General features: G+C 42.2%; 1 protein-coding gene across 2 annotated transcripts in view; it reads right to left on the bottom strand.

Moving 5' to 3' along the window:
* The window catches only part of UBE2O (ubiquitin conjugating enzyme E2 O), a 93,307-nt gene that overhangs the window by 17,164 nt on the left and 50,010 nt on the right, over positions 1–26,133 (bottom strand). The window contains exons 2-10 of one of the 2 annotated variants that reach the window (XM_070739879.1): positions 24,489–24,548; positions 21,726–21,836; positions 19,555–19,652; positions 16,810–16,873; positions 15,394–15,537; positions 14,144–14,253; positions 5,790–5,940; positions 4,196–4,237; positions 906–1,420 (exon numbers count right to left, since the gene is read on the bottom strand). In XM_070739879.1, coding sequence (XP_070595980.1) covers positions 906–1,420; positions 4,196–4,237; positions 5,790–5,940; positions 14,144–14,253; positions 15,394–15,537; positions 16,810–16,873; positions 19,555–19,652; positions 21,726–21,836; positions 24,489–24,548 — 1,295 coding nt within the window. The remainder of the gene's footprint in view (positions 1–905; positions 1,421–4,195; positions 4,238–5,789; positions 5,941–14,143; positions 14,254–15,393; positions 15,538–16,809; positions 16,874–19,554; positions 19,653–21,725; positions 21,837–24,488; positions 24,549–26,133) is intronic. The other variant, XM_070739880.1, reaches the window with a different exon arrangement.

Raw genomic sequence — 26,133 nt, 5'->3', positions numbered from 1 at the left:
AATTTATGAATCATTTCTATCTCATCCCAGACTGGATAGTGAACAGGAAGTATAAAAAATTACAAAGCAATAATATCCTTCCAAAACGGATATGTGATGTTTTAATATCTTATGTTGGTGCTCACAATCAGCTCAGGCCAAGTTATAGAAGACTAAGTCAAACTTGTTTTCAAAATGCGTGGGAGAATTGGTGTTCCACGTACTTTTGGGGACAGAGAATTCCACAAAGTGGGGGTTATCAAAAACAGCAGCTTTCTATACCACATATACTTCACAAGGGGTAGAGCCGGGTCTCCAGATTTATAGGGTATAGAATGTATAGCGTCTCCTGCTTAAGCAGGGGGTTGGACTAGAAGACCATGGTCCCTTCCAACTCTGTTATTTTTAGACAGGACAGGCAGATTCAAAGCTGATAAAGCATTACCTGATATATCCTGGTGCTTCAGTATCTAATGCTTTAAAAGAAATGAGCAACGTTTTGAATTGGGCCAGGTACCAAGAATTGTCTTGCCAGAAATTGCCTTGGCTTTCCAAAAAGGTTATTATTTAATAATTATCATCAGCGGGGTAAATGTCAATATATTGGGGTTTGATTAGTGCAAAAAGAACATTAAGTCAGCTGATTATTTTGGGTAAAAGCTTTTATGCTTTGCTTAACTCTTTTTTCCCTAAGGAAGGTATACAATTTAATTGGATATCTAGTAAGAGATATCAAAGCAGTATCTTAAATGATATAACTTGAGAACTGTATCGGTAGTTTGCAGGCTACACAAATATTCCTACATTCTCAATAAAACATGTTTTTATTATTGGTATGATTTAAAGTCACGTACAGGGTTTTACCAAGACATCAGATCAGGTTAATGTGACATGTATAGGTGGGGTGATAGGAGCTCTGGTCTTACCTGTCACCTGGTTTAAATTCCCGGGAAACCTTGGGTTTTTTCTTCTTATGTTTCCTCTTGAGGTTTTTAATAGAAAGCGGGATACTTTTTTTGCGCCCTGTACCACTGCCGCTCTGAGAAGAGGCCGTGGAGCTGGCAGAAGATGTTACGGAACTGGTGTCATCTGTGTCATCGGCTGCTTCATCATCAGCATCCTGTTCTATAGACTGCAGATTGTAGTCTGAGGAGCCATCCTCCCTTTTGAGTACAAAGGCCGGTTGCAACGGCAGCCCAGCTGCTTCACAAGACAAGCTTTTCCTTGTTTCATCGATGTGCTCTCTTTTGGCGTCCTGCAAGCCTATAATGTCATTGACAGAGTCCTCTGCTCTACATTTCAAGTTGGCTTTAAGATGTTCAGGCTGTTGGTCACCTGCTGCAGCAGATTCCCCCCCTTCAGGGAGGTCAAGGGTGCTCTGGGGAGTGTCTGGGGAACACGACATGATCTTCACTATTTGTTTCTTCAGGAGTCTCCTTACCTACAGAGGAATCAGCGCAGGTCAAGAAACAAAAATTTCCCACCACTTAGAAACATAGAAGACTGACGGCAGAAAAAGACCTCATGGTCCATCTAGTCTGCCCTTATACTATTTCCTGTATTTTATCTTACAATGGATATATGTTTATCCCAGGCATGTTTAAATTCAGTTATTGTGGATTTACCAACCACGTCTGCTGGAAGTTTGTTCCAAGGATCTACTACTCTTTCAGTAAAATAATATTTTCTCATGTTGCCTTTGATCTTTCCCCCAACTAACTTCAGATTGTGTCCCCTTGTTCTTGTGTTCACTTTCCTATTAAAAACACTTCCCTCCTGAACCTTATTTAACCCTTTAACATATTTAAATGTTTCGATCATGTCCCCCCTTTTCCTTCTGTCCTCCAGACTATACAGATTGAGTTCATTAAGTCTTTCCTGATACGTTTTATGCTTAAGACCTTCCACCATTCTTGTAGCCCGTCTTTGGACCCGTTCAATTTTGTCAATATCTTTTTGTAGGTGAGGTCTCCAGAACTGAACACAGTACTCCAAATGTGGTCTCACCAGCGCTCTATATAAGGGGATCACAATCTCCCTCTTCCTGCTTGTTATACCTCTAGCTATGCAGCCAAACATCCTACTTGCTTTTCCTACCGCCCGGTCTGTTCACCCGGTCTGCCCACCCAGAAACTTAAAGAAACTGAGCCAATTGTTTTTACATTTAAACCCATATGGGTGGTGACTGTGACCATATCTACCTCTTGTGAAAAAGCACATAACAAATCTGGACCAAACAAAGCAGAGCAACAACACACTGTCAACGAGGTGCTGTATATACTGTCAAAATCATGATTACTTTAGTTATAATGCATGGCTGTAAAATATGGCACCATTTTTTTCAATGCTGCCTACCTGGGAGCTGAAAATGATTTGTTTACCCAGAATTGCTATCTATCTTCTAAAGCAAAAGATGTTCATTGTTCATTGTATACAGATTGAACAGACAGTCTTCCAATGCTTCAGGTGCTACTCATGTTGCCCCATAATGGAAATTTTGTTAGTGGATTTTTACATAATGTCCGATTCACAGTATTATCTTTCTAGTGAAAATGAGATGATATGGAGCCCATGATGTGGTTGCATAGTGAAAAGGTTTTTAGATTTTTCAGCAATTCTTACTTATATCAGTAAATATTGCAATAAGATGATATGGGGCAGTCTCATGATGAAAGATGGCTTGCAAGAACTTAAAATGATAAAGCGAATGGTGCCTGTAGAAAACTGCCTAGATTTATATACAGTATCCTTTTCTTTGCTCCTAAACTCATGGCTTAAACATATACACATACTCCTATACTTGTGATGGTGGACTTATGGCACACGTGCCGGAAGTGACACGCAGAGCCATCTCTCTGGGCACATGAGCCATTGCCTGCTGCTCTTCTGGGTTCTGGCATTATTATTATTATTATTATTATTATTATTATTTATTATTTATTAATTTGTATGCCACCCCCCTTCGAAGATTCGGGGCGGCTATGCCGGACAACATGGGGCATACTGGACAACTGGTCCTCATGCAGGCGGGATCACCAGAAACCAGAAAAGCAGCTGCTTGGTACACATGCAAGCACTAGGAAGATGATCTTCCAATTTACAGTGTGTCTTTATGTTCACATGCTCGCCAGAAACCAGAAGACCAGGTGGCCGGTGCCAAAAGATCATCTTCCCGGTGTGAACATGTGCACTAGGTGGCTGCTCTTCCGATACATTCCCCCATTTCAGTACTCAGTGCCAAAAAGGTTTGCCAGCACTGTTCTATAAACATATCTGCACCTCTATAACTGTCTGGTTTGGTGCTGCAACCCAACAGGACCGACACAGACTTCAGAGGATAATCAGAACTGCAGAAAAAACAATTGCTGCCAACCTGCCTTCCATTGAGGACCTGTATACTGCACGAGTCAAAAAGAGGGCGGGGAAAATATTTACTGACCCCTCACATCCTGGACACAAATTGTTTCAACTCCTACCCTCAAAACGTCGCTACAGAGCACTGCACACCAAGACAACTAGACACAAGAACATGTTTTTTCCGAACGCCATCACTCTACTAAACAAATAATTCCCTCAACACTGTCAGACTTTCTACTAAATCTGCACTTCTATTCTACTAGTTTTTCTCATCATTCCTATCACCCATTTCCTCCCATGTTGACTGTATGACTGTAACTTGTTGCTTATATCCTAAGATTTTTATTAATATTGCTTCTTCATTGCTTATTTGACCCCTATGACAATCATTAAGTGTTGTACCACATGATTCTTGAGAAATGTATATTTTATTTTATGTACGCTGAGAGCATATGCACCAAGACAAATTCCTTGTGTGTCCAATCACACTTGGCCAATAAAAATTCTATTCTATTCTATTCTATATACCATCATAATGGTGCTTACATTGCAAGGAAATAGTGTGATACATAAGTATGCAGAAAAGTATTAAAATGGTTAGATTTCATAATCCACTAATCATTTAAAAAAAGTTACACTGAAAAAATCTTTAGAAATACTGAAGATTCAAATATAATGTTATGACTAAATTCCAAAATATGCCACTGACTTTTATTTCAAAATATGAAGAGTTTAAAATATTAACTTTTTACAGGGAGAAAACATTATTTATTTATACTGAGACACTCTAACTGGATTTTAGGAAGAAACATATTGAACACTGTTTTCAGTCAAAGAACGAGTGTGTATGTTACAATACCTTTTCAGGCTTTGCATTGGATACAAAACAAGGACAGGCCACCTGCAAGATTAAACACCATCATTTTGGTATCATTATTGAATGCAAAAGATTGTTAACAGAGGCAAAATACATTTAGAAAATTATTTCAGTTTTGGAAACATTTCATTCACATTGTAATGAATTGTAATCCCTAAAAATAAATTAAAGAAATATACTGTATTTTATAGTTGCACTTTTCCTCAGAACAAAATGCTACTTTGAAAAAAAAAATACTATTACTTGAAATTATTCAGGCGCAATGCTAATCATATAATCCAAAAGGCCATGTTTTGAAAACGGACACAGTCTTCCACTTTTTAGATCTCTACACATGCAAGGGAAGGTTCAGCTTTAGCTTTAGCTAAATTCCCCCGGGGGGGGGGAATTATTGCCCCCCTTGGAGAGAGTCCGCAACTTGGGCATCCTCCTCGATCCACAGCTAACATTGGAACATCATCTTTCGGCTGTGGCGAGGAGGGTGTCTGCACAGGTTCGCCTGGTGCACCAGTTGCAGCCTTATTTGGACAGGGAGTCATTGCTCAGTCGCTCATGCCCTCATCACCTAGAGGTCCAACAACTGCAACACTCTCTACATGGGGCTACCTTTGAAAAATGTTTGGAAACTTCAGATTGTGCAGAATGGGGCCATGAGAGCTATCGTGGGGTTACCTAGATTCGCCCACGTCTCTCCAACACTCCGTGGCTTGCATTGCCTGCCGATCACTTTCCAGTCCAATTCAAAGTGTTGGTTATGACCTATAAAGCCCTACAGGGAATCGGACCAGAATACCTCCGGAACCATCGTCTGCTGCACAAATTCCAGCAGCTGATAAGGTTCCACAGAGTTGGCCTTCTCCGGGTCCCATCGACTGAACAATGTCATCTGGCGGGCCCCAGGGGAAGAGCCTTCTCTGTGGTGGCCCTGGCCCTCTGGAATCAACTTCTCCCAGAGATCAGAACTGCCCCCACCCTCCTTGTCTTTTGTAAATTGCTTAAGACCCACTTGTATCGCCAGGCATGGGGGAATGAAGATATCTCTCCCAGGCTTATATACTTTTATGTATGGTGTGCTTGTGTTGTATTGTTTTTAGATGTTTTTTAAACATTAGATTTGTTACATTGTCACATTGTTATTATTACTGTTGTGAGCCGCCCCGAGTCTGCGGAGAGGGGCGGCATACAAATCTAATTAATAATAATAATAATTATTATTATTTAAAAAACCTTTTAACTCTCTTGGTGATGTGTTTTTGTATTTCTCTATTTTAACGTAAGGGAAAAAAAGGCAAAGCTTGGTTTCACCACCACATTTAGAAAATGCTATGCATTCTTTGGTGAATGAGGTTTAACAGGTCCAGATTAAAGAATGTGCTACTGAAATTTGACTATATTTTTAGATTGGTCATAAAGCACGTGGGGGGTGCGCATGCGGGCAGTGGTGGTCATGCACGCGTTGCATTACGGGTGCGGGTGTACGCTCTTTCTTCAAACAAGAACAGTTAGAAGTAATGAACAAGGCAGAATTATCAGAAATAGTTCAATATTCTCGGCTAACGTTTATCAGGGCACATACCTTCTTAGACGCTGAGCCTTCTCCTAGAACACAGTTTCTCTCTGGACATTCACACGTGATTTTTGCTGGCTCCACTTTCTCCGGAAATACATACAGACACCTTTCTCCAAGCTGCCGTTCAGCATGGTCAAAACAACCCAGACGTTTTACTCTATTAAAAGCGAAACAGAAGTAATGACACTTTATTGTCGGATGGTATTTTTTTCCTGATTCTTCAGCGTTGACTAAAACTGTTTCAAATAAATACACAGTGAAACATTATTTGGGAAATCACTATTTTGTAAATCAGAGAGATAACTTCTTAATTTTACAAAAAAATTAGAGTAAACTCAGTAATAAAAAGATTTAATAATGGAAAGCATATTCCTATGGCACATACAGAAATAGATTGTGGGTTATATAGCACACACGCAATCACACAAGTACATGGCTAGAAATAGGCGTTGATTGCTTACCTGAACGCCTCTTCTCGTACGGTGAGCGGGTACAGCAGTCACATGGGTTGCTCATGTCCAATCCGGTGGAACTGAGCCTAGTGTTAAAAAAGCTTGCCGGATCCGCCCCTTCCCCAGAATTCGCGAATCCATAGACTAGGCTCAGTTGTGAAGCTCTGTAGTGTTCAACTCTCATTGTTAGAGGAAAAAAGATATAGAAAGGTAAAGAAGACACATACAAGGGCGGGAAGTGACTGCTGTACCCGCTCACCGTACGAGAAGAGGCGTTCAGGTAAGCAATCAACGCCTATTCTCCGTACTGAAGGAGCGGGTCCAGCAGTCACATGGGACATACCCAATAGATGGTCCCTAGGGTGGGATTAGCTTGCTATCGTGTGAGATAACGGATTGGAGTACCCTTCTGCCGAAGGCAGCGTCCGCTGAAGCGTAAGAATCAATCTTGTAGTGCCTGATGAAGGAATTTGGCGAGGCCCAAGTGGCTGCTTTGCAGACCTCCTCCAACGGGGCTTGAGTCGCCCAAGCGGCCGAGGTGGCTGCGCTCCTGGTGGAATGCGCTGTGATGTTCCTTGGAACTGAGAGGGAGGCCGACTCATAGGCCTTAGATATAGTCCCTCTGATCCAACGGCCTATTACTGTTGAAGACACTTTGGCCCCCATGACTCTGGGATGATAGGCTACAAAAAGTGCTTCTGACCTCCGAAAAGGTCCTGTGCGTTGGATATATATTCTCAGCGCTCTGGTGAGATCCAGGGTGTGCCATCTAATTGCCAAGGGATGGTCTCGTTGGAGGCAGAAGGAAGGTAGGACAATATCCTGAGATCTGTGGAACATGGAACTGACCTTGGGTAAGAAGGTGGGGTCCAGTCGCAAGACTACCTTGTCCTGATGGAATTGACAAAGGTCCTGCCTGATTGAGAGGGCAGCTAGCTCCGAAATGCGTCGGGCAGAGGTAATAGCCACCAGGAATGCTACCTTAAAGGATAGGTACCTGAGGGACGCCGATTTTAGGGGTTCGTATGGTGCCTGCGTGAGGGAATGGAGAACCCGTGGCAAATCCCAGGATGGGTACCTGTGGACCTTGGAAGGTCTGAGGTTGGCTATGCCCTTGAGGAATTCCTGAACTTCAGGGAAGGATCGGAGAGGCTGTCTGCGGGGACCCCCTAGGACAGATGAAATGGCTGCCAGATGACGCCGGAGGGTGCTGGTGGAAAGTCCTTTATGGAAGCCTTGCATAAGGAAGGAAATTATTCTGTGTATGGGGATGCACAGAGGGGAGAGACCTTCCTGTAGACACCACTGGTGAAACTTGGACCACGTGTGGTCGTAGATTCGATTGGTCGAACCCCTTCTGGCCTTTAAAATGACCTCCACTGAATCGGGGTCATGACCACGCAGTTCTAAATCTCTCCTGATAACAGCCAGGCGGTGAGGTGGAACCACTCCGGGTCTGGATGGAAAGAGGCCCCCTGCCGCAGCATATCCCCCGAAACGGGGAGTCGCCAAGGGTCCTGGACGGACAGCTGTTGGAGATCCGCGAACCAGGGCCGGCGGGGCCAGTGAGGGGCGATTAGGATTACTCGGGCCCTCTCGGTGAGGACCTTGTGAATCACGTCCGGGAGGATTGGAATTGGAGGAAATGCGTAGAGTAGGCCTGGAGGCCATGGACTCCGGAGGGCATTGATTGCTTCCGCTCCCGGGGATGGAAATCTGGAATAGAAGCGAGGGAGTTGGGCATTCGCATTGGTCGCGAAGAGATCCAGGATTGGTAGGCCGAATCTGAGGGTGATTTGATGGAACAGGTCTTGATGGAGGTTCCACTCTCCTGGGTCTATCGTTGCCCGGGATAGCCAATCCGCCTGGACGTTGAGACTCCCCGAGATGTGATCGGCTAGGAGCGACTGGAGATGTTTTTCCGCCCAAAGGCCCAACTTGAGGGCCTCCCTCATGAGAGCCTTGGATCTCGTGCCCCCCTGTCTGCAAATATGGCTTTTCGTGGCAATGTTGTCGGTGAGAATGAGAACGTGCCGGTTGGGAATGCGAGGAGAGAAATGCTTCAGAGCCAGGGAAACGGCTCTTAACTCTAGCCAATTGATTGGCCTGGAAGCTTCCTCCGGGGACCACGTGCCCTGGGCTATCATCCCCTGGGCGTGGGCACCCCATCCCGATAGACTGGCATCTGTGGTGATGACAAATTGATCCGGGCACCTGAACGGGGATCCTCTGTCCATGGCCGGAGACTTCCACCACTTGAAGGATCTGCGAACACTCAGTGGGATGACAATGCGTCGATTTGAGTTGCTGTGCCCTGATCTCTGAAAAGGTAACAGGAGCCACTGGAGTTCCCTAGCATGAAGGCGAGCCCAGGGAATGATGCCTATGCATGACACCATCTTCCCCAAAAGGGAAGATAGGGTAACTATGGAAACTGAAGAATTAGATAAAATGTTAGAAATTAACTCCACTATACTGAGTTTTCTCTCGGGAGAGAGAAAAACCTGGGAGGATTCTGAATCAATAATGGATCCCAGGTGAGAAATGGATGTGGAAGGTTGGAGGTGGCTTTTATCAAAGTTGATGGAAAATCCATGGTCCTGAAGGACTGACATGGTGACAGAAAGGTCTGTTTTCACTTTCTCTAGGGAGTTCCCATGAATCAAAATATCATCAAGATAACATAAAATGTGGATGGGAAACGCCCGGATATAGGCCGCCAGGGACCCCAAGAGCTTTGTAAAGACCCGAGGGGCCGAGGAAAGGCCAAATGGCATCGCCCTATACTGGAAATGCCTGCCTTGAAAGGCAAAACGTAAAAATTTTCTGTGGCATTTGGCTATAGGAATGTGAAGGTAGGCCTCAGTGAGGTCTAAGGAGACCATGAAATCTCCCGAGTGAATGGCGGTCAAATAGAAGACAAGGAGTGCATCTTAAACTTCCTATATTTGATGAATAGATTTAGTTTCTTTAAATCCAAAATAGCTCTCCAACCTCCGGAGGACTTTGGAACCATAAATAGGATGGAGTAAAAACCTAGGCCCTTCTGACCGGAAGGGACCGGTTGAATGGCTCTGATGGACAATAGATGAGAAATGGCCTCCTCCATACGGTTACAATCTGAGGATGACCTGGGAGAAGGGCAGGAAATAAAACGTTTAGGGGGAGGAGAAATAAATTCTAAAAGAAGGCCTGTTTGAACAGTGTCAATGACCCAAGGGTCCTTGGAGGTGAGACGCCAATTAGAGGCGAAATGAGCTAGGCGACCCCCTATGGGAATAGAGGCAAGATTACCATCTAGGTTTTTTTGAAGCCCTGTTAGAGGAAGCTCCCCTTTGGAAGCGAAACCCTCTACCCCTGGAGTTCCTACCTTGGGAACGAAAGCGGGGGGAATACTGACCTGGAGATCTCTGGTAGGAAGCCGCTTGATCTTGCTGGCGCCCTGGGCGACGAAAGGACTGCGTTTTGGTAGCCTTTTTTGTGGTTGGACCCAAAACTTTCTTCTTGTCCGTGGTTTCCGTGAGGAGTGGATCCAGAAGATCACCGAAGAGAAGGTCGCGCTTTAAGGGACCCTGGGATAACTGCCACTTTTGGCGAACTCCCGCTTGCCAAGGGCGAATCCATAGGAGTCTTCTTGCCGTAGTAGAAGCTGCAATAGACTTAGCAGAAAATCTAGTAGATTGCAAGGTGGCATCAGCCACGTACTGGGCAGCTGCAAAGACCTTGTTGAAGTCTTGTTGACCTCTCAAGTCATCGGGAGGAATATGCTGTTGAAGTTGGCGAAGCCACAGCAGCATGGCTCTGGAGAAAAAGGAAGCCGCTGCAGAGCTTTTAGTGGCCCAGGAATCAGCGGTGAATCCTCTTTTGAGCATTTGCTCAATGCGCTTGTCCTCTGGGCGGAGGACTTCCTCCGCCTCGCCTGGCACAGCCGCTGCCGAGTGAAGAATCTTGACAGGTTCATCCGGTTTGGGAAATGATAGAAGCTCTTCATAGGAAGAGGAAAGTTTGTACAACTTTCTGTCCTTGGTGGAGGGGTTAAGGCCAGAGGCTGGAAATTCCCACTGTTTGAGTAAAGCATCTTTAAACAACTTAGGCATAGGAATTACCTCGTTATCCTCCTGTTCCTCTGTGAAGTAAGGTAAATTCTCCTCCGGGGGATCAGTGGAAGTGGAGGCTTGTTTCTCCTGGGCCGCTAATCCCGTAGAAATTCTAGCTTTGAGGAGGAGAGATTTGAATAATTGAGAAGGAAAAATGGTAATTGGAGGAGGAACCTTTATTTGGGATTCCTCATCATCTGATAAGCCTTGGAAAGGATCCTCATCATCCTCTATATCCTCATATTCATCCTGGGAGGAATCTGAATCATCCTGCATAGGAGCTCTGACCGCTGGGGGAGAACCCAAGGGGCGGGAGGAGCGAGAAGGAGGAAGAGGTAAGGGAAGCTCATTGATGGTGGAGAGTTTGGCATCAATGGCTTTGGACAACACAGCAAAAATAGACTGGAACTCAGGAGGTAGGCTGGAAATATCAGCAGAAAAGGCAGAAGAATCCCTAAAGGCCTGGGAGGATCCTGGCTGGGGGGAATCTTCAATAATATCTGGTTCCTCTGGACCTATGCCCCATAGGTTAGGTTGGGGTCTGTCTAGGTTTGGCTCATCCAGAGATAACACAGGGACCCCAGAAGGAGGTAGACTAGAAGCCTCTGGGGGGTCTTGACTACTGATCACTTGGGCCTGCACTTTCAAACGTTTTGCTGATTTGTCATGGATTTTTTGTAGGGCTAGGTCCCTTCTCTTCTCGGCCCTGGTGACCTTGGTCGAGGGGCGGGCCCCTGGAGAAGAGGAGGAAGAGGCCTGGGGGATACTAGTAATCTCATCGCCTGTAGGCCTGGCCTCTCTGGGACCTTTAGTTGTGCCTCTCTTGGGAAAAGTAGCCATAGTCTGACAATTAACAGAAGACAAGGCTGAGCCAATAACTGAATAATAAGGAGAAGAATTTCAAGGACTTCCCAAGAGGAATGGATCCTGCTTCGAGGCCTCGAAGCTGCTGAAACTTGAGGACAATCTGGGCAAACCCAGAGTTCGTGCCCCCAAACCCAGCGGGGCCAGCCTCCCTAAACTTTATAATTAAGTAAACCAAGGCACTCTGGTTGGAGGCTTAGCCGGTGGAGAATTTAGCCTGGGACCCCCAAGGCCCGCTCCGGGATCCAAGCGGTGGACTGAGGCCTACGCGGCTGGCAGGAGGCCAACACGAGAGGCCTAGATTTAAAAAGGGCGCGAAGGCCTTCGCGCCGAAAAAAATCGCTCCGTAAAATTTCTTAAAGGGAAAGCGATCGACTAAGTCCAGGAGACTAGAAGGCGTCTCACTCCGCAGGAGGTATTTTTAAGCCCTTAAATATATTGTATACAATAAATAATCAATAATTCAATAGATTAATACTTGCACCAGGACCTCCAGGCCAACGGATTAGAAGAATCCACAAGCGGCCGCAGGGATCGTAACCGGCAAAACCGCCGGGGGAAAACGAAACCGCAACTTCTCCAAAGAAAAAAGCCGAGCCGCAAACGGCTGGCGCTATTAGTGCAAGTAAATAATAATGATAAAACAAATCTTACTACTTTTGAAGAAAGGAAACGAAGGGAAGGTGTTAGAATGTTGAACGAGCTATCACAATACAACCGCAGGATATGCGAACTGAGCGAATTCTGGAGAAGGGGCGGATCCGGCAAGCTTTTTTAATACTAGGCTCAGTTCCACCGGATTGGACATGAGCAACCCATGTGACTGCTGGACCCGCTCCTTCAGTACGGAGAAACTTTATTCCTTCAGAGCTCAGTTAGCTCACAGCACCTCTGAACAGAACTGCTAATGATGTAACTTCTATATTGAGCAAAGTGCATAATTAGTGGGGCCTCCAAATAAACACTTTCTAGAAATATATTTATTTATTTACAACACTTATATGGCTCCCCATTTTAAAATCAACTCATAGTGAGGCAGACAAACAGAAGGCTAGGTCCGAGATGAGGAGACTTATAATGTCATATGACGGCCATTCCAGATGTAAGCTTCGGTTGTAAGACAGAGAATTAAGCAGTTTTCAAAATAGGCATGCGCAGCAACTCACATTTATGCATGTCTTAGTATCATTTTCATATGGATTTCATATGGATTCATCACATGATATATTTGCTTTGGTTTAGTTGATGTAAAATATCTCAAGAAAGAAATTGTTATTCACAAAACTACAGTGGGTAGTAGTTTCCTTCTCTCCAAACCAAATCAACAGTATGTTTTTAGCATAATGCAGAAGAAAGTTTTGTTTGTGTTTTTTGTTTTTTTAAAAATTCTTTAAAAATGAAAAAAGTAAAAAAGCTAGTACAAAATAAATAAATAATAATACAAAAGAGAATCAGAGAAAAGAAAAAGAGAAAAAATTATAAAAAGAAAATACAGTGATACCTCGTCTTACAAACGCCTCATCATACAAACTTTTCGAGATACAAACCCGGGGTTTAAGATTTTTTTGCCTCTTTTTACAAACCCACCGCCGCCGCTGGGATGCCCCACCTCCGGACTTCCGTTGCCAGCAAAGCGCCCGTTTAAACGGGCACTTCGCTGGCAACGGAAGTTTGGAGGTGGGGTTTCCCTGCGAGGGGAGCCTCAGTGAAATCGCAGCATCGCAAAAACACAGAGGTCCAGGGGTGGGGTTTTGAGGACTTCGGTGTTTTTGCGATGCTGCAATTTCACTGAGGCTCCCCTCGCTGGGAAACCCCACCTCCGGACTTCCGTTGCTAACGAAGCGCTAATTTTTGTGATGCTGGGATTCCCCTGCTGGGATTCTCCTGCAGCATCGCAAAAACACAGAAGTCTGGAGGTGGGGTTTCCCATGGAGGGGAGCCACAGGGGAATCCCAGCAGTGCAAAAACGGGCACTTCAGCTGGCAAAAGGGGTGAATTTTGGGCTTGCACGCATTAATCGCTTTTCCATTGATTCCTATGGGAAACATTGTTTCGTCTTACAAACTTTTCACCTTAAGAACCTTGTCCTGGAACCAATTAAGTTTGTAAGATGAGGTATCACTGTAGAAGGAATAGAAAATTAAAGCAAAAGGGAAAAGGAAAAGAGGAAAAAGACTTTTAAGAAAGCAATTTCTGATTTTGTTTATAGTGGATACTAGTAAATTTAATATTTTTCCTCTCCCTTTGAACTATTTTTTTTTGTAAACTGATGTTCTGAAGATCTTTTAGGTCTGAAATAATTGCAATTCAAATGTGCTTAAGAATAGTGAGGCTTTAGCAAACCCTTACAGAGTCCCTCCTGTGGGTATGAGCTTGATGTCAGCTCATGGTGCTTTAACTGATGAGTTGACTATAATCCTCCAGCCTTCTTGCAAGGATGAGGGCAGGTAGTCCTTCACTCACAGCAGTTAATTTACACTGCACATGACACTGAAACAAGTGACTTACAACAATTTTTCCTAGTTTACGAACTTTGCAGCATCTTCATCATCATGTGATCAAAATTCATGGCAACTGGTTCATACTTAGGATTGTTTCGGTGTCCCAAGGTCATGTGACCTTTGGACAAGCAGAGTCAGTGGCGAAGCTAGATTCACTTAACAACCAGGTTACTAACTTATCAGCTGAAGTGTTTTACTTAACTATAGTAAGAAAGGTCGTAAAATGGGGCAAAACTCATTTAACAAATGTCTTACTTAACAACAGAAACTTTGGACTCAATTGTGGACCTAAGTTGAAGACTACCTGTATACGAGCAGTAAGATCCAAAAAGGGGAAACTATAAATCAATGTATTTTATGAAAGTAAATGGTTATTCTATTTTTTATCAATTCAAAGATATTGCACAAGTAGGTCTTTCCAGAAGCTGATATGAACTGTTTCTTACCTAGATAAATTTTCTTGGGTGATTAAAGATGGTGGTGGGCTTATACTATCAGTTCCCCCAGGACAGAAGCTCTTTGTGATCCAAGTTACTTTCAGCTCTACTACTTGTACCTAAAGAAGAAAACGTTGGATTGTGAGACAAATACTTCATTAAAATATGCTTGTACTCTGTAACTGTTGGTTATGACCTATAAAGCCCTACATGGCATCGGACCAGAATATCTCTGGGACCGCCTTCTGCCGCACGAATCCCAGCGACCGGTTAGGTCCCACAGAGTGGGCCTTCTCCGGGTCCCGTCGACTAAACAATGTCATCTGGCGGGACCCAGGGGAAAAGCCTTCTCTGTGGTGGCTCCGATCCTCTGGAACCAGCTCCCCCCAGAGATTAGGATTGCCCCCACCCTCCTTGCCTTTTGGAAACTCCTTAAAACACACCTCTGCCGTCAGGCATGGGGGAATTGAAACATCTCCCCCTTGCCCATGTAGTTTCTGTGTATGATTCGATTGTGTGCTTGTTTTTTATATATTGGGGTTTCCTTTGGATTTTAACCTAAAATTGTAATTTAGATTGCTAAATATTAGATTTGTTACTATGTATTGTTTTTTACCATTGTTGTGAGCCGCCCCAAGTCTGCGGAGAGGGGCGGCATATAAATCCAATAAATCTAATCTAATCTAATCTAACTGTTTACAAAATGAACATACAATTTCTGATAAAGATTTATTTCCTCTTGAATTTTCTTTTGATTTCCATCTTTTTATGAGATAAATCGCAAAAATCCTAATGCAGATATAATCCTAATATTAATTATGCAATTTAAAGAGAAGTTTAAAGACAATTTTTAAAAATCTGCTAGTTCTTCAACATAGGCCAGAACAGAAAATAGATAGCACAAAAACTGTATTATAGGATTCTACTTTTTTTCTTCTTTGTTCCTGCATATTTTCTTCAAGGTATCTCTACATTCCTTTGCATGTACTTGTCAAGAGGCATTCTCTCCTGAGGTTTTTTCCTGTTTAAATACTAACAATCTAAGGTCCAAATGGACATAACTTCTACTTTATAGACTTCCTTTATTAGGAATTTAAGTCTATGAAGGAAGAAAAAGAAAACTGAAATGGAATTGTTTCTAAAACAGCAGACTACTCCCTGTCTTAGTTTACATAGACATTTCAAGACTACACACCAAGCTATGTTTTGCAGGAAATGCAAATGATATTTCATAATAGGGATACCTTGCTGAAACATACCTCTTCTACCACAACTCTGAATTTGCTCTTTGTACTGAGTACGGGTTTCACTCCTGAAAGCCATTGCACATTTGAGAAGACTTTTGAAGGACCAATGAGAACTTGCCCAGGATAAAAGCCGTATGAATCATCAAAAAACAGGCCCTGAAAAATGAAGCAAAACCAGAAGTACAAATTAGATATGATTAAATCACAATCTACCCTAGTTGAACGAATTTCCCACATTTTATCTCAATGTTATCATTATAGAAATGCTTAAGAACTGGGGGCTCATCTTCCTGCACCTAATAAATTCTCCTTTCTGCTCTGATTGTTCTAATTAAGTACAAAAATCTCATACATAATTATGATTGACTAGAGTACAAGAAATTCAGGGCTACAAAAAAAACTCAGAACAAGTCATTTCCATTTACTACAATAACAGTTTTCTATTAACCTCTACTGAATAACTTTTTGAGCCTTTGGGGATAAATTGGATTCTCTAAGAAGTGAATTTCCTTATTTATAAAGCTGGCAACAACTTTAGACATACATGATCAAACATCCAGGAAGACAAAAAAAGAGAAGACTATTAACCCAAAGAAACAGGACCTGAGAGCAATAGTGTATCTATTTCTACATACAACGGTGGAGATGTTGCTGGAAAGGGCCAGGTTTTGCTGCGTGAAGCACTTTATTTTTCCTAGCAAAAATAATTGTCAACCATCTACTTTTAGGCAAGGGAAATATTTATTATATTATATACTAAATTAAGAACATCTTAATAGGATAAAACTCATCATCTGTTTGAAGTGCATGGACAATAGGACTTATCCATCTGAATGATTTTTGGCTTCAAATCAGTGCATAACAGTTTGGTCCAAAGCTGCTATTCCCAGATGGAAAAACATACTTAACTATTTTATCACATTACATAATCACATAGCTCTCTCCCCGCTTCCTTTCCCAAATTCTTAACATTGAATAAACTTTCAACTATAGTTAGCCTTCAACTGACAACCATTTGAAGTTACAAAGACACTGAAAAAGGTAACATGACCATTTTTCACACTTATGAATGTTGCAGCAACCCCACAGTCACGTGATCAAAATTCAGGCGAATGGGAGGTATTTATGATCATTGAACTGTCATGAGATCACCATCCAACTGTCCCAGACAGCTTCCAATAAGCAAAGCCAATTGGTGGAGGGGAGATCCAAGATTCGCTTAATGACTGAATGATTCACCTAATGAACTGTGGCAAAAAAGGATGTAAAATGGGGCAAAACTCACTTAACTGCCTTGCTCAGCAATCAAAGTTTGGGGCTCAGTTGTGGTCATAAGTCAAGGACTACCTGTATACTATGCTCTACCTAATCCTTAATAATACACTGAAATCTCTACAAATTAAGACATTAAAACGATTTAAAACATACTGAATCACTGACATGTGGGCAGACGTCATAGAGTTTTGCTGCGTCTTCTGTGCTCATGGAACATCTAAAGAAATACATAACCATTGGGAAAAAGATTGCGAAAGAGTTAGCATCATCTTCCTAACAGTGTATTTGAATTTATACACTCTTATGCTGGAATTTAATGAAGTTAAATAGAATTGAAGAATTAAAAGGTTTCCCCTATCCTTTTACACCTGTGGTGTCCGATTCTAGGGGGTGGTGATCACCTCTGTTTCTTAGCCAAAGGAGCCAGTGTGGTCTGAAGATACTTCTGTGGATCATGTGGCCAACATGGCTATATGCCAACAGAACACTGTTACCTTCCCACTGAAGTGGTACCTCTTTATCCACTTGCCTTTAAATACCAAATAAAATCATTGGTCCATTAAACTTGTATGTTCAAGCTTGAGTGTTGAGATACCCCCCTCCCCCCTGCCCGAGTTTCAGGCACAATCTTTTTTAATCAGTCCTATTTGGCGACTCCAGCAATTGAAGCTGGACATTTCTACATGCAAACCATTTTGGGGGGAGGTGGGGGAGGGATTGAGTGCCCCCAAGCAGATTTATCCATACTAATTTTTGCTACTAATTAGGTCATATACCCATGGGGAATGGGGGTGGGAGAAACATGGAGCAAACCAAACTGCACCTGAGGGCAATGCCCTTTAATGCTCACCAAGCTTTCTGGTATATTGGGCTTTATTTTTTAACTTCATTTTAACTGGCTAGCATGCACCAAACAAATCCGTAACATCAAGCATACATATACGCTTAGGAATGCTCACAGGTCCCTTGGATACTGTGGAGCACTCCTAACAAATAGACTCTGTTCTTTTTGTCTTCTGGTAAAATGGATGCTCTGTAATTAGTTACCCCAACTGCACACAATAATTTTGTGAGAGGGCTTCTAAACAAGGTCCCAAAATTCCAAAGTGCCCAATGGCTCCTAAAGGCTGAGGTTTTCTGACATAGGCTAAGAAAGTCCTACTGTACGAAGCCCTAAAGTTAAGAACAATATTAAGGCATTTAATAAAGCCTGATATTGTTATGGTTGAGTAATTTACTTTGGAACAGATGGGATGTACAGTATTTACATATCACCAATAAAATGATGAGAAATATGGTTTTACAGTATATGGTTTTAAAAAATGTCTTACATTGTAAGCTTTTAGGAGAGAGGGGGGGGCAGAAAAAAGTGCTTAAGGGGCTGAATTCAAAAAAAGAGTTGTCTTATGTGCTCAACAATATGAAATCCTCAGGGTAGATGATATGATGACATAATAATGAAGTACGAGGTTGCCCAGAAAGTAATGCAGCACATTTTCTTTCTCAGCCTAAAGTAATGGTACAAATGTGAAACTTTAGATATACATTATTTGAATTGTCAGGAGTGTATGTGCAAATTTTGCGTTTCTCCAGACAGATAGTGTAGCTGCAGCAGTGTTTCAAAATGGCATCTGTAACTGATGTATGTTACAAGCAGCGTGTCATCATTGAATTTCTCACTGCGGAGAAAGAAACTGTTGGGAACATTCACTAACGTTTGTGTACAGCTTATAGAGAATCTGCAGTCGACAGAAGTACGGTTGGTCACTGGGCACAGAGGGAGAGGCCATTAGAGGTGATTCGCACAGTGCAGAAATGGCTTTGTGACCAGAACAAGGAGTGGAACTGACAGGGCATACACGTCCTTGTGTCTCGCTGGAGGAAGGCCATAGAACAGGAGGGAGATTAGGTGGAAAAATAGGGAGTGTAGAAGAAACATCATTCTTTCTTGTGTGTAAGTTTCATTGTGTTCAATAAATAATTGTTGAAGAAAAATAATGTGGTGCATTACATTCTGGGTGACCCTCGTACTACTGGTAAATACTGAGATCAATTCATTGACATGATATGTAGTTCAGAAATAGTAATTAGTAATGATCAATTATATCAAACAATTAACAGTATTTCCAGAGGTAGTTTCCAATTCGGCAGCCTTCTTAAAAAGAGTCTCTCCTAAGTCTCCAACCCCTGTGCTATGGCCCCCTACTGGCCCTTGAACCATTTGGAACCAGGCCACGGAAGTGGCAGGCAAATGCGCGCATGCATTACGATTTGCGTGAGCAGTGGGCAAGCATGTGTGTGTCACTTTTGCAAATGGAGCTGCAAGCACACACTTGCCTGTCACTCACAGGGAACTATCCCCTCCCCTTCCTGCCTGTTTGCAAAGCTACAAAGGTTCGGGAAACTCTGCTCTAAGGAGTTTGGCTACAACTTCCTCTGTAGCCATATCGACTGAACTGATGAAGGTTGTAGACAAAAATATCTGTTTTTGAAATTTTAGTTTTCTACTTAGCAAGTTGCTTCAACAGTTCTTATATGCTTATTGTACAACTCAAATGCCCGCAGTTTTCCATTACAACATAAAAAAGCTTGCTAAAACTGACATTAGTTAGCTACATAAGCCAGCTATGGAAGCTTTCGCAGGTAAGGGAGGTAGAAGAGTTAACATTAAAAATGGTAATGTCAGAAAGAACCAAGCGATCACCCCAAATTGTCAAGTTTTCACTCAGGTTATACAAGTAATAACTCTGAAACAATCTCCAACTTCTTATTAAAAGATTCTATACAGCATGGTTGGTGGTATCTGAGGAACAAGAATACAACTGACAAATCAGTGTTATGAGACTTTTAATTCAGAAACAGTTAATGACATGCTCCTTAGCGAAGCGACAGAAATACCTTGCGCCATTGGAGAGCTTCAGAATGATTTGGTTCTTTAAATCATACACCTTTCCTAGCCACCAGTCATAGGCTATGCAGTCACTGTACATAAAGGGCTGAGGGGGAAGGAGAGAGTTAGAATGCCTGATTTCAGTTTATTTTATCAGAGCCAAAAATTATTTTGATTCCACTAAGTTCATACAATTGTAATAGGGCAGTGATGGCGAATCCAGGGCACGGGTGCCACAGGTGGCATGCGGAGCGATATCTGCTGGCATGTGACCGGTTGCCCTAGCTCAGCCCCAATGTGCATGTGTGTGCCGGCCAGCTGATTTTTGGTTCGCACAGTGGCTCCGGGAGGGCGTTTTTGGCTTCCAGAGAGCGTCCGAGGGGATGGGGGAGGGTGGTTGTGCCCTCCCCTGGCTCCAGGGAAGCCTTTGGAGCAAAAACAAACCTACTAGGCCCACTAGAAATTGGAAAACAGGCCATTTATGGCCTCCGGGAGACGGGGGAAGCTGTTTTCACTCTCACCAGACATTGAATTATGGGTGTGGGCACTCGCACATGCACGATAGAATGCCCGCATGCTCTTTTGGCACCTGAGGAAAAAAAGGTTCGCCATCACTGTAATAGGGTAAACTAAATCAAAGTAGGAACTACCGCAAGATCAAATGACCATGTTCAACTGAATGTCTTCTAGATTATTAAAAAGATTTCCCCTCCTTTATAAAATTCAGATATACAGAAATGTATTAGTATTCGTATTTTATCGCCAGCACTGTAATGGAGCTGAACATATAAGCATTATAATGGAGCTGAGAATAGAAATTGTAATAGAAACCAATATAACACAGAAACTTGAAATCAAGAGACTATCACTTCTAGTTCTGTCTCAGGCATAAAAGCTGGTTGTGTGACCTTGGACCAGCCACGTTCTCAACCCAACCCGCCTCGCAGGATTGTTGTTATTGTTGCTGTTGTTATTGGGAATATAGGAAGAGGAAGGAGTATTATGTATGTTTGCTTCCTTGAGTTAGTTATAAAGTAATAAAGACAAGATAAAAAAAATTGAGAAAAGAAATAGCTGGAAACGTTCTGGAGAAATCTTTTAAAATAAAGTAGTTCAAGAAAGGACGGAATGTTTTGTATGACAATAAAGTGAGAGGTAGCTTCCTCAGCCTTATAAGATCTGTGTGACAGCCATTGTGCTGTGGTGGTTAAAGTAGAGGTCTGGCATAGCAAGCCACAGGTTCTACATCCTCAACATTGGAAGCTTATTGTACGATTTTCAGTCACTTACTTAGCCACTAATAATAATATGTTGAAACAATTTAATAGTAAAGTAATATAGGAAAGAAATATAATAATCTGGAGATTAAATCCAAATTTGATTTTATTCTAAAAGAATAAAAGGATTTGGTTTATGTTATAATAAAGTGTTTCAATAAGACCTTTCAAACTGGAGATCAAAACTAGAGATGCAAAAGCACAGGGGGAAAAAGTCTGGAATAACTGAAAAAATGTATTATGACATTTTTTATTATACCCTATTTTAAATGATGCCTAACATGGCTAAGAAAAGTGTTCAACAATTGTCAGTCAGTTTTTACTCCTCAAAATTATTTCTCAAAACTTCATACGGGAAGATTTTTTTTTAATATAAAAAATGTTTACAGTGTTCAGTCAATATAATTCCAGTACAGAGGAGACAAACTATTTGATATATAACTCTCAGTGTACTGGACAAGAATTCATTTCTTGTTCTCTCTAAAGCTTCAAAATACTCAGAATACCGGAAACATTTACAGTAATTGTATCTCTACCATTACTGTGCTAAATTTAAATTTTGCATGTAAGTTACTTTTCCTCCCAAATAATCATTTACCCTCAAAGTCCTAGAAAAGAAGGATTCTTTTTAATTTCTTCAACATTTTTAGAAATTATTTGAATATGGTCACAAGTAACAGACCATCTATTCATAGGCCTTAGAAAACTACCTTAGAGGCAGGTTCATGTGGAATCTCAAATCATGCAAGATTTAAAGGCATTACTCTCTCTAGATCAAATGTCAGCTCTAGTAATTGATATTGCTTATTTTTCTTAATTTAAGGTCATATTTGCTAAGTTCTTGCTGTCTCAGGCGAAATAGTTCTGTGATTAACTGGGACTGCATTAAAAAGCATTCTCACCCAGATATTCTGAAGATCTTTACTGTTAACAGGGTACAGGATACAGTTGGTTCCCACCAGTTTTACTGCACACTCTATGTTGACATCAACAACTGTCCCACACTGGCTGTCCTGGAAAGAAAAACAAATATTTCTTTAAACCTCAACATGGTTTCAATATTTGCAGAACCCAAGAATCCTTCATATTTCACCCACTGTTTACATAGGAAGAGAGTCAAGATCCATGAAGTACAACCTAACAAGATGAATGAAGAGCTTTAATATTTCCCCCTCATCCCACCTATTTACTGGGCAAAAAAAACCTATCGCATCCAGAAGGGGGTTGTTGTTATTGTTTCTATATGCATCACAGTTATCTGAAGTGTGGAACTCTTACATCAGATAAACTATTTCTCACACTAGGTAGCCTCTACTCACTATCCAAGATGTCAGAACAAGGATAGCCTTTATATACAAGTAAATTCAGATTATTGTGAAAAGAACTCCACAGAAAACCAGTATTTCTTAAACACTGTTTTATGCATTCAGATCTCAATGATTATAGCACTTGTATTCTTTTAATATTTAGAAAAAATGCAAAAAAACCTTTTTATAGAACAAATATCAGCAAATAGTGCTGTTACGTATCCTAAATTGGACAGGGAGTCTTTGCTCACGGTCATTCATGCCCTTATCGCCTCGAGGTTCAACTGCTGCAATGCTCTGTACATGGGGCAACCTTTGAAGAGTGTTCGGAAACTTCAAATAGTCCAAAATGCAGCCGCGTGAGCGGTTATGGGCCTTCCAAGGCATACCCATATTTCACCATCACTCCACGAACTGCTTTGGCTGCCGATTAGTTTCCAGACACAATTCAAAGTATTGGTTATGACCTACAAAGCCCTACATGGCATAGGACCAGATTATCTCCGAGACTGCCTTCTGCCGCATGAATCCCAGCGTCCGGTCAGGTCCCACAGAGTTGGCCCCCTCAGGGTCCCATCAGCCAGATAATGTTGGCTGGTGGGACCTAGGGGAAGAGCCTTCTTTGTGGGGGGCCCGGCCCTCTGGAATCAGCTCCCCCTGAAGATTCGCACTGTCCCCACCCTTCTTGCCTTTCGAAAAAGTTTAAAGACTCATCTTTGTCGCTAGGGCTAGGGTCACTAGATCTTTCTAATGAAGCCAATAGCTGACTTGCAGAATTATTCCCAAACTTCAAAATTGATTAGAGGACACACTTATACTGAAGAGATCTGTCTATATAAAATAAATGAATTACTTCAGGGAAGATATTAGATATTAGGCATTTAATATTAGATTTGTGCTTTGTATTTGTTGTGAGCGGCTCCAAGTCTTTGGAGAGGGACGGCATACAAGTCTAATAAATTATTATTATTATTATTATTATTATTATTATTATTATTATTATTAAGATAAGGCTGTTAATGGCTCTAGTCACAATGAACAGACATTGCCTAATATATCAGCAGTATACCGCCTCTTAGTATCAGTTGCTAAGGAATAGCAATTTAGTATTTAGACTTATATACCGCTTCACAGTGCTTTACAGCCCTCTCTAAATGGTTTACAGAGAGTCAGCATATTGCCCCCCAACAATCTGGGTCCTCATTTTACCGACCTTGGAAGGACGGAAGGATGAGTCAACCTTGAGCCTACTGAGATTCGATCAGCCAAACTGCTGGCAGCTGGTGGTCAGCAGAAGTAGCTTGCAGTACTGCACTCTAACCACTGCACCACCGAGGCTCTATGTAAGATATTATACAGGTAGTCCCCGGATTACGAACTTCCAAAGTTACACAATAAGCACCTCCTCGCTTTTACCAACGTCCCAAAACTATGAATCTTGCAGCACTCTTCCGTTGTTCGTCCTTAAAAACAATTGCAGAGGCTCTACAACATTTGCTCGGAATGTTGCTGATAAAAATGGAGCTTCCGAGGAGTACATCCACCCCTCCGACGCTCCGTTTGGGCCTCTGCAGGCCTCCATAACTGTGTGAAGCATGAGGTATTTCAGTGGGTCAGGGAGACTTTGGGTAGTCTTAGACAGGTGGCGTGTTCTAGCCCCCCCCCCAACCCGCCCTTCCCCATCCTCAAATATCTCATGTGCATTTAATGAGCCTTGTATTCAATTAGCGAATGTGTGCGCAAAAAGGAGGGAGTGATCCCATTCAAGGTATGAGATTTACTCCCACGAATGCTCTGGTTACGAATGGAATACGCAGGCTTCATTACATTCGTAACTCAAGGACTACTTGTACTGTAGTTTATTTGGGGTTCTCCTCTTTTGAGGAGAAGTTGCACGAAGGGGAGGAGGGTCGTTTAAAGAGAAGCTCAGGGTGGTAATCGTTCCTTAGCACACAGAGAGAGAGGGGGAGAGAAAGAGAGAGATGAGGAAGAGAGAGGGAGAGATGGGTGGGGAGGGAGGGAGGGAGGGAGGGAGGGAGAGATGGGGAGAGGGAAAGAGAAAAAGAAAGATGAGAGGTAGAGAGAGAGAGATAGGAGAGGGAGAAAAAGAGATGGCGAGAGAGAAAGAGAGAGGGAAAAGAGAGATATATCTTTTCCTCATAGGAAAAAAAAATAGCCACAAAACCTGGATAGGCGTAGCTGGGGGATGTGTCATGTGACTTGGGAGTGATAGCGAGTTGGCCACGCCCACCAGGGTTTTGTGGTTCTGGGTCTTTTGTTTTCTCTGGAAAATGGGTACAAAAGGCTCTTTGAATTTTTGGGGTTGCCAACCCATGTCCTACACATAGCAACACTTACACGCGAGCCCATATGCCTGACGACATCTCGAGGCACCACAGATCTATCTTCGAGCTTCAACTAGAGTTGAGAAAAAGAGAAGATAGTATTAATTCTAAGCATATTTTACTAAATTAACAGACAGTACCTGTATCAATTACAATTTGTATAATTTATACACTCACAAAACACACTCCTTCAACATTGTATCACTGGATATAATCAATACATAATGAAGTTTGCAACCATACAATACAATGTTTGCATCTCTCCTGTGGGTCATATACTTGGGAATCCCACAAGAAAATACATTATTCTATTCTATTTGTAATTTGCCATTGCTCAAAGCAACTCAGGCTTTCCCTGATAGGTTCTTGGAATGTCTTCCATTCCTATACTTAAGATCTAACCTGCTGATTCTCAGAATCAGAGAGCACAACATGTGCTGAAACTGTTCTTTCATCAACTGGCTTGAATATCACCATTAATATTGCATATAATCACTATACTGGAGATGCCATATATTATGTGTTCTGTGTTATTCTGATTAAGGAAGGGATAGGCATACTTACATCAGCAACAGCTATGCTGCACAAAATATTGGGCAGTGATAATGAAATGGGGACTTTTGCACTTTAACATTTGTATACTTCCTTTTTTCTGAATTTTTTTAATTTTTTCTCCACCATACACAAATTCATATATATATATATATATATATATATATATATATATATATATATATATATATATATATGAATTTCATTATCAGCAAAAATATGTTACATATACATATACATACATATATACACACACATATATATGTATGTATGTATGTATGTATGTATATGTATACATAGGTATGTATGTGTTTGTGTATATATGTGTGTGTGATTTTTTTTGTCGAGTCACCCTGGTATATTGAATGAACATCACAGCTCCTTTTTTGCCTCTCGGCCCCACCAGGGGCCATATTCCAAGGCAGATAAGGTTTTTTTTTAGCCAACAACTACAACTGTATAATCTATAAGTGTAACATATCATTTTCATTATCATTAACGTATCATTTTCATTATCATTTCATTAACATGTCATTTTCATTATTAGCAGAAATTAGGCGTTGATTGCTTACCTGAACGCCTCTTCTCGTACGGTGAGCGGGTACAGCAGTCACATGGGTTGCTCATATCCAATCCGGTGGAACTGAGCCTAGTGTTAAAAAAGCTTGCTGGATCCGCCCCTTCCCCAGAATTCGCAAATCCGTAGACTAGGCTCAGATGTGAAGCTCTTTAGTGTTCAACTCTCATTGTTAGAGGAAGAAAGGTTATAGGAAAGTAAAGAAGACACATACAAGGGCGGGAAGTGACTGCTGTACCCGCTCACCGTACGAGAAGAGGCGTTCAGGTAAGCAATCAACGCCTATTCTCCGTACTGAAGGAGCGGGTCCAGCAGTCACATGGGACATACCCAATAGATGGTCCCTAGGGTGGGATTAAATTGCTATCGTGAGAGATAACGGATTGGAGTACCCTTCTGCCGAAGGCAGCGTCCGCTGAGGCGTAAGAGTCAATTTTGTAGTGCCTGATGAATGAATTTGGCGAGGCCCAAGTGGCTGCTTTGCAGACCTCCTCCAACGGGGCTTGAGTCGCCCAAGCGGCCGAGGTGG

Source organism: Erythrolamprus reginae, chromosome 2 (genome assembly GCF_031021105.1).
Source record: "Erythrolamprus reginae isolate rEryReg1 chromosome 2, rEryReg1.hap1, whole genome shotgun sequence".
Lineage (NCBI taxonomy): Eukaryota > Metazoa > Chordata > Lepidosauria > Squamata > Dipsadidae > Erythrolamprus > Erythrolamprus reginae.
This window is presented reverse-complemented; position numbering and strand designations above follow the sequence as displayed.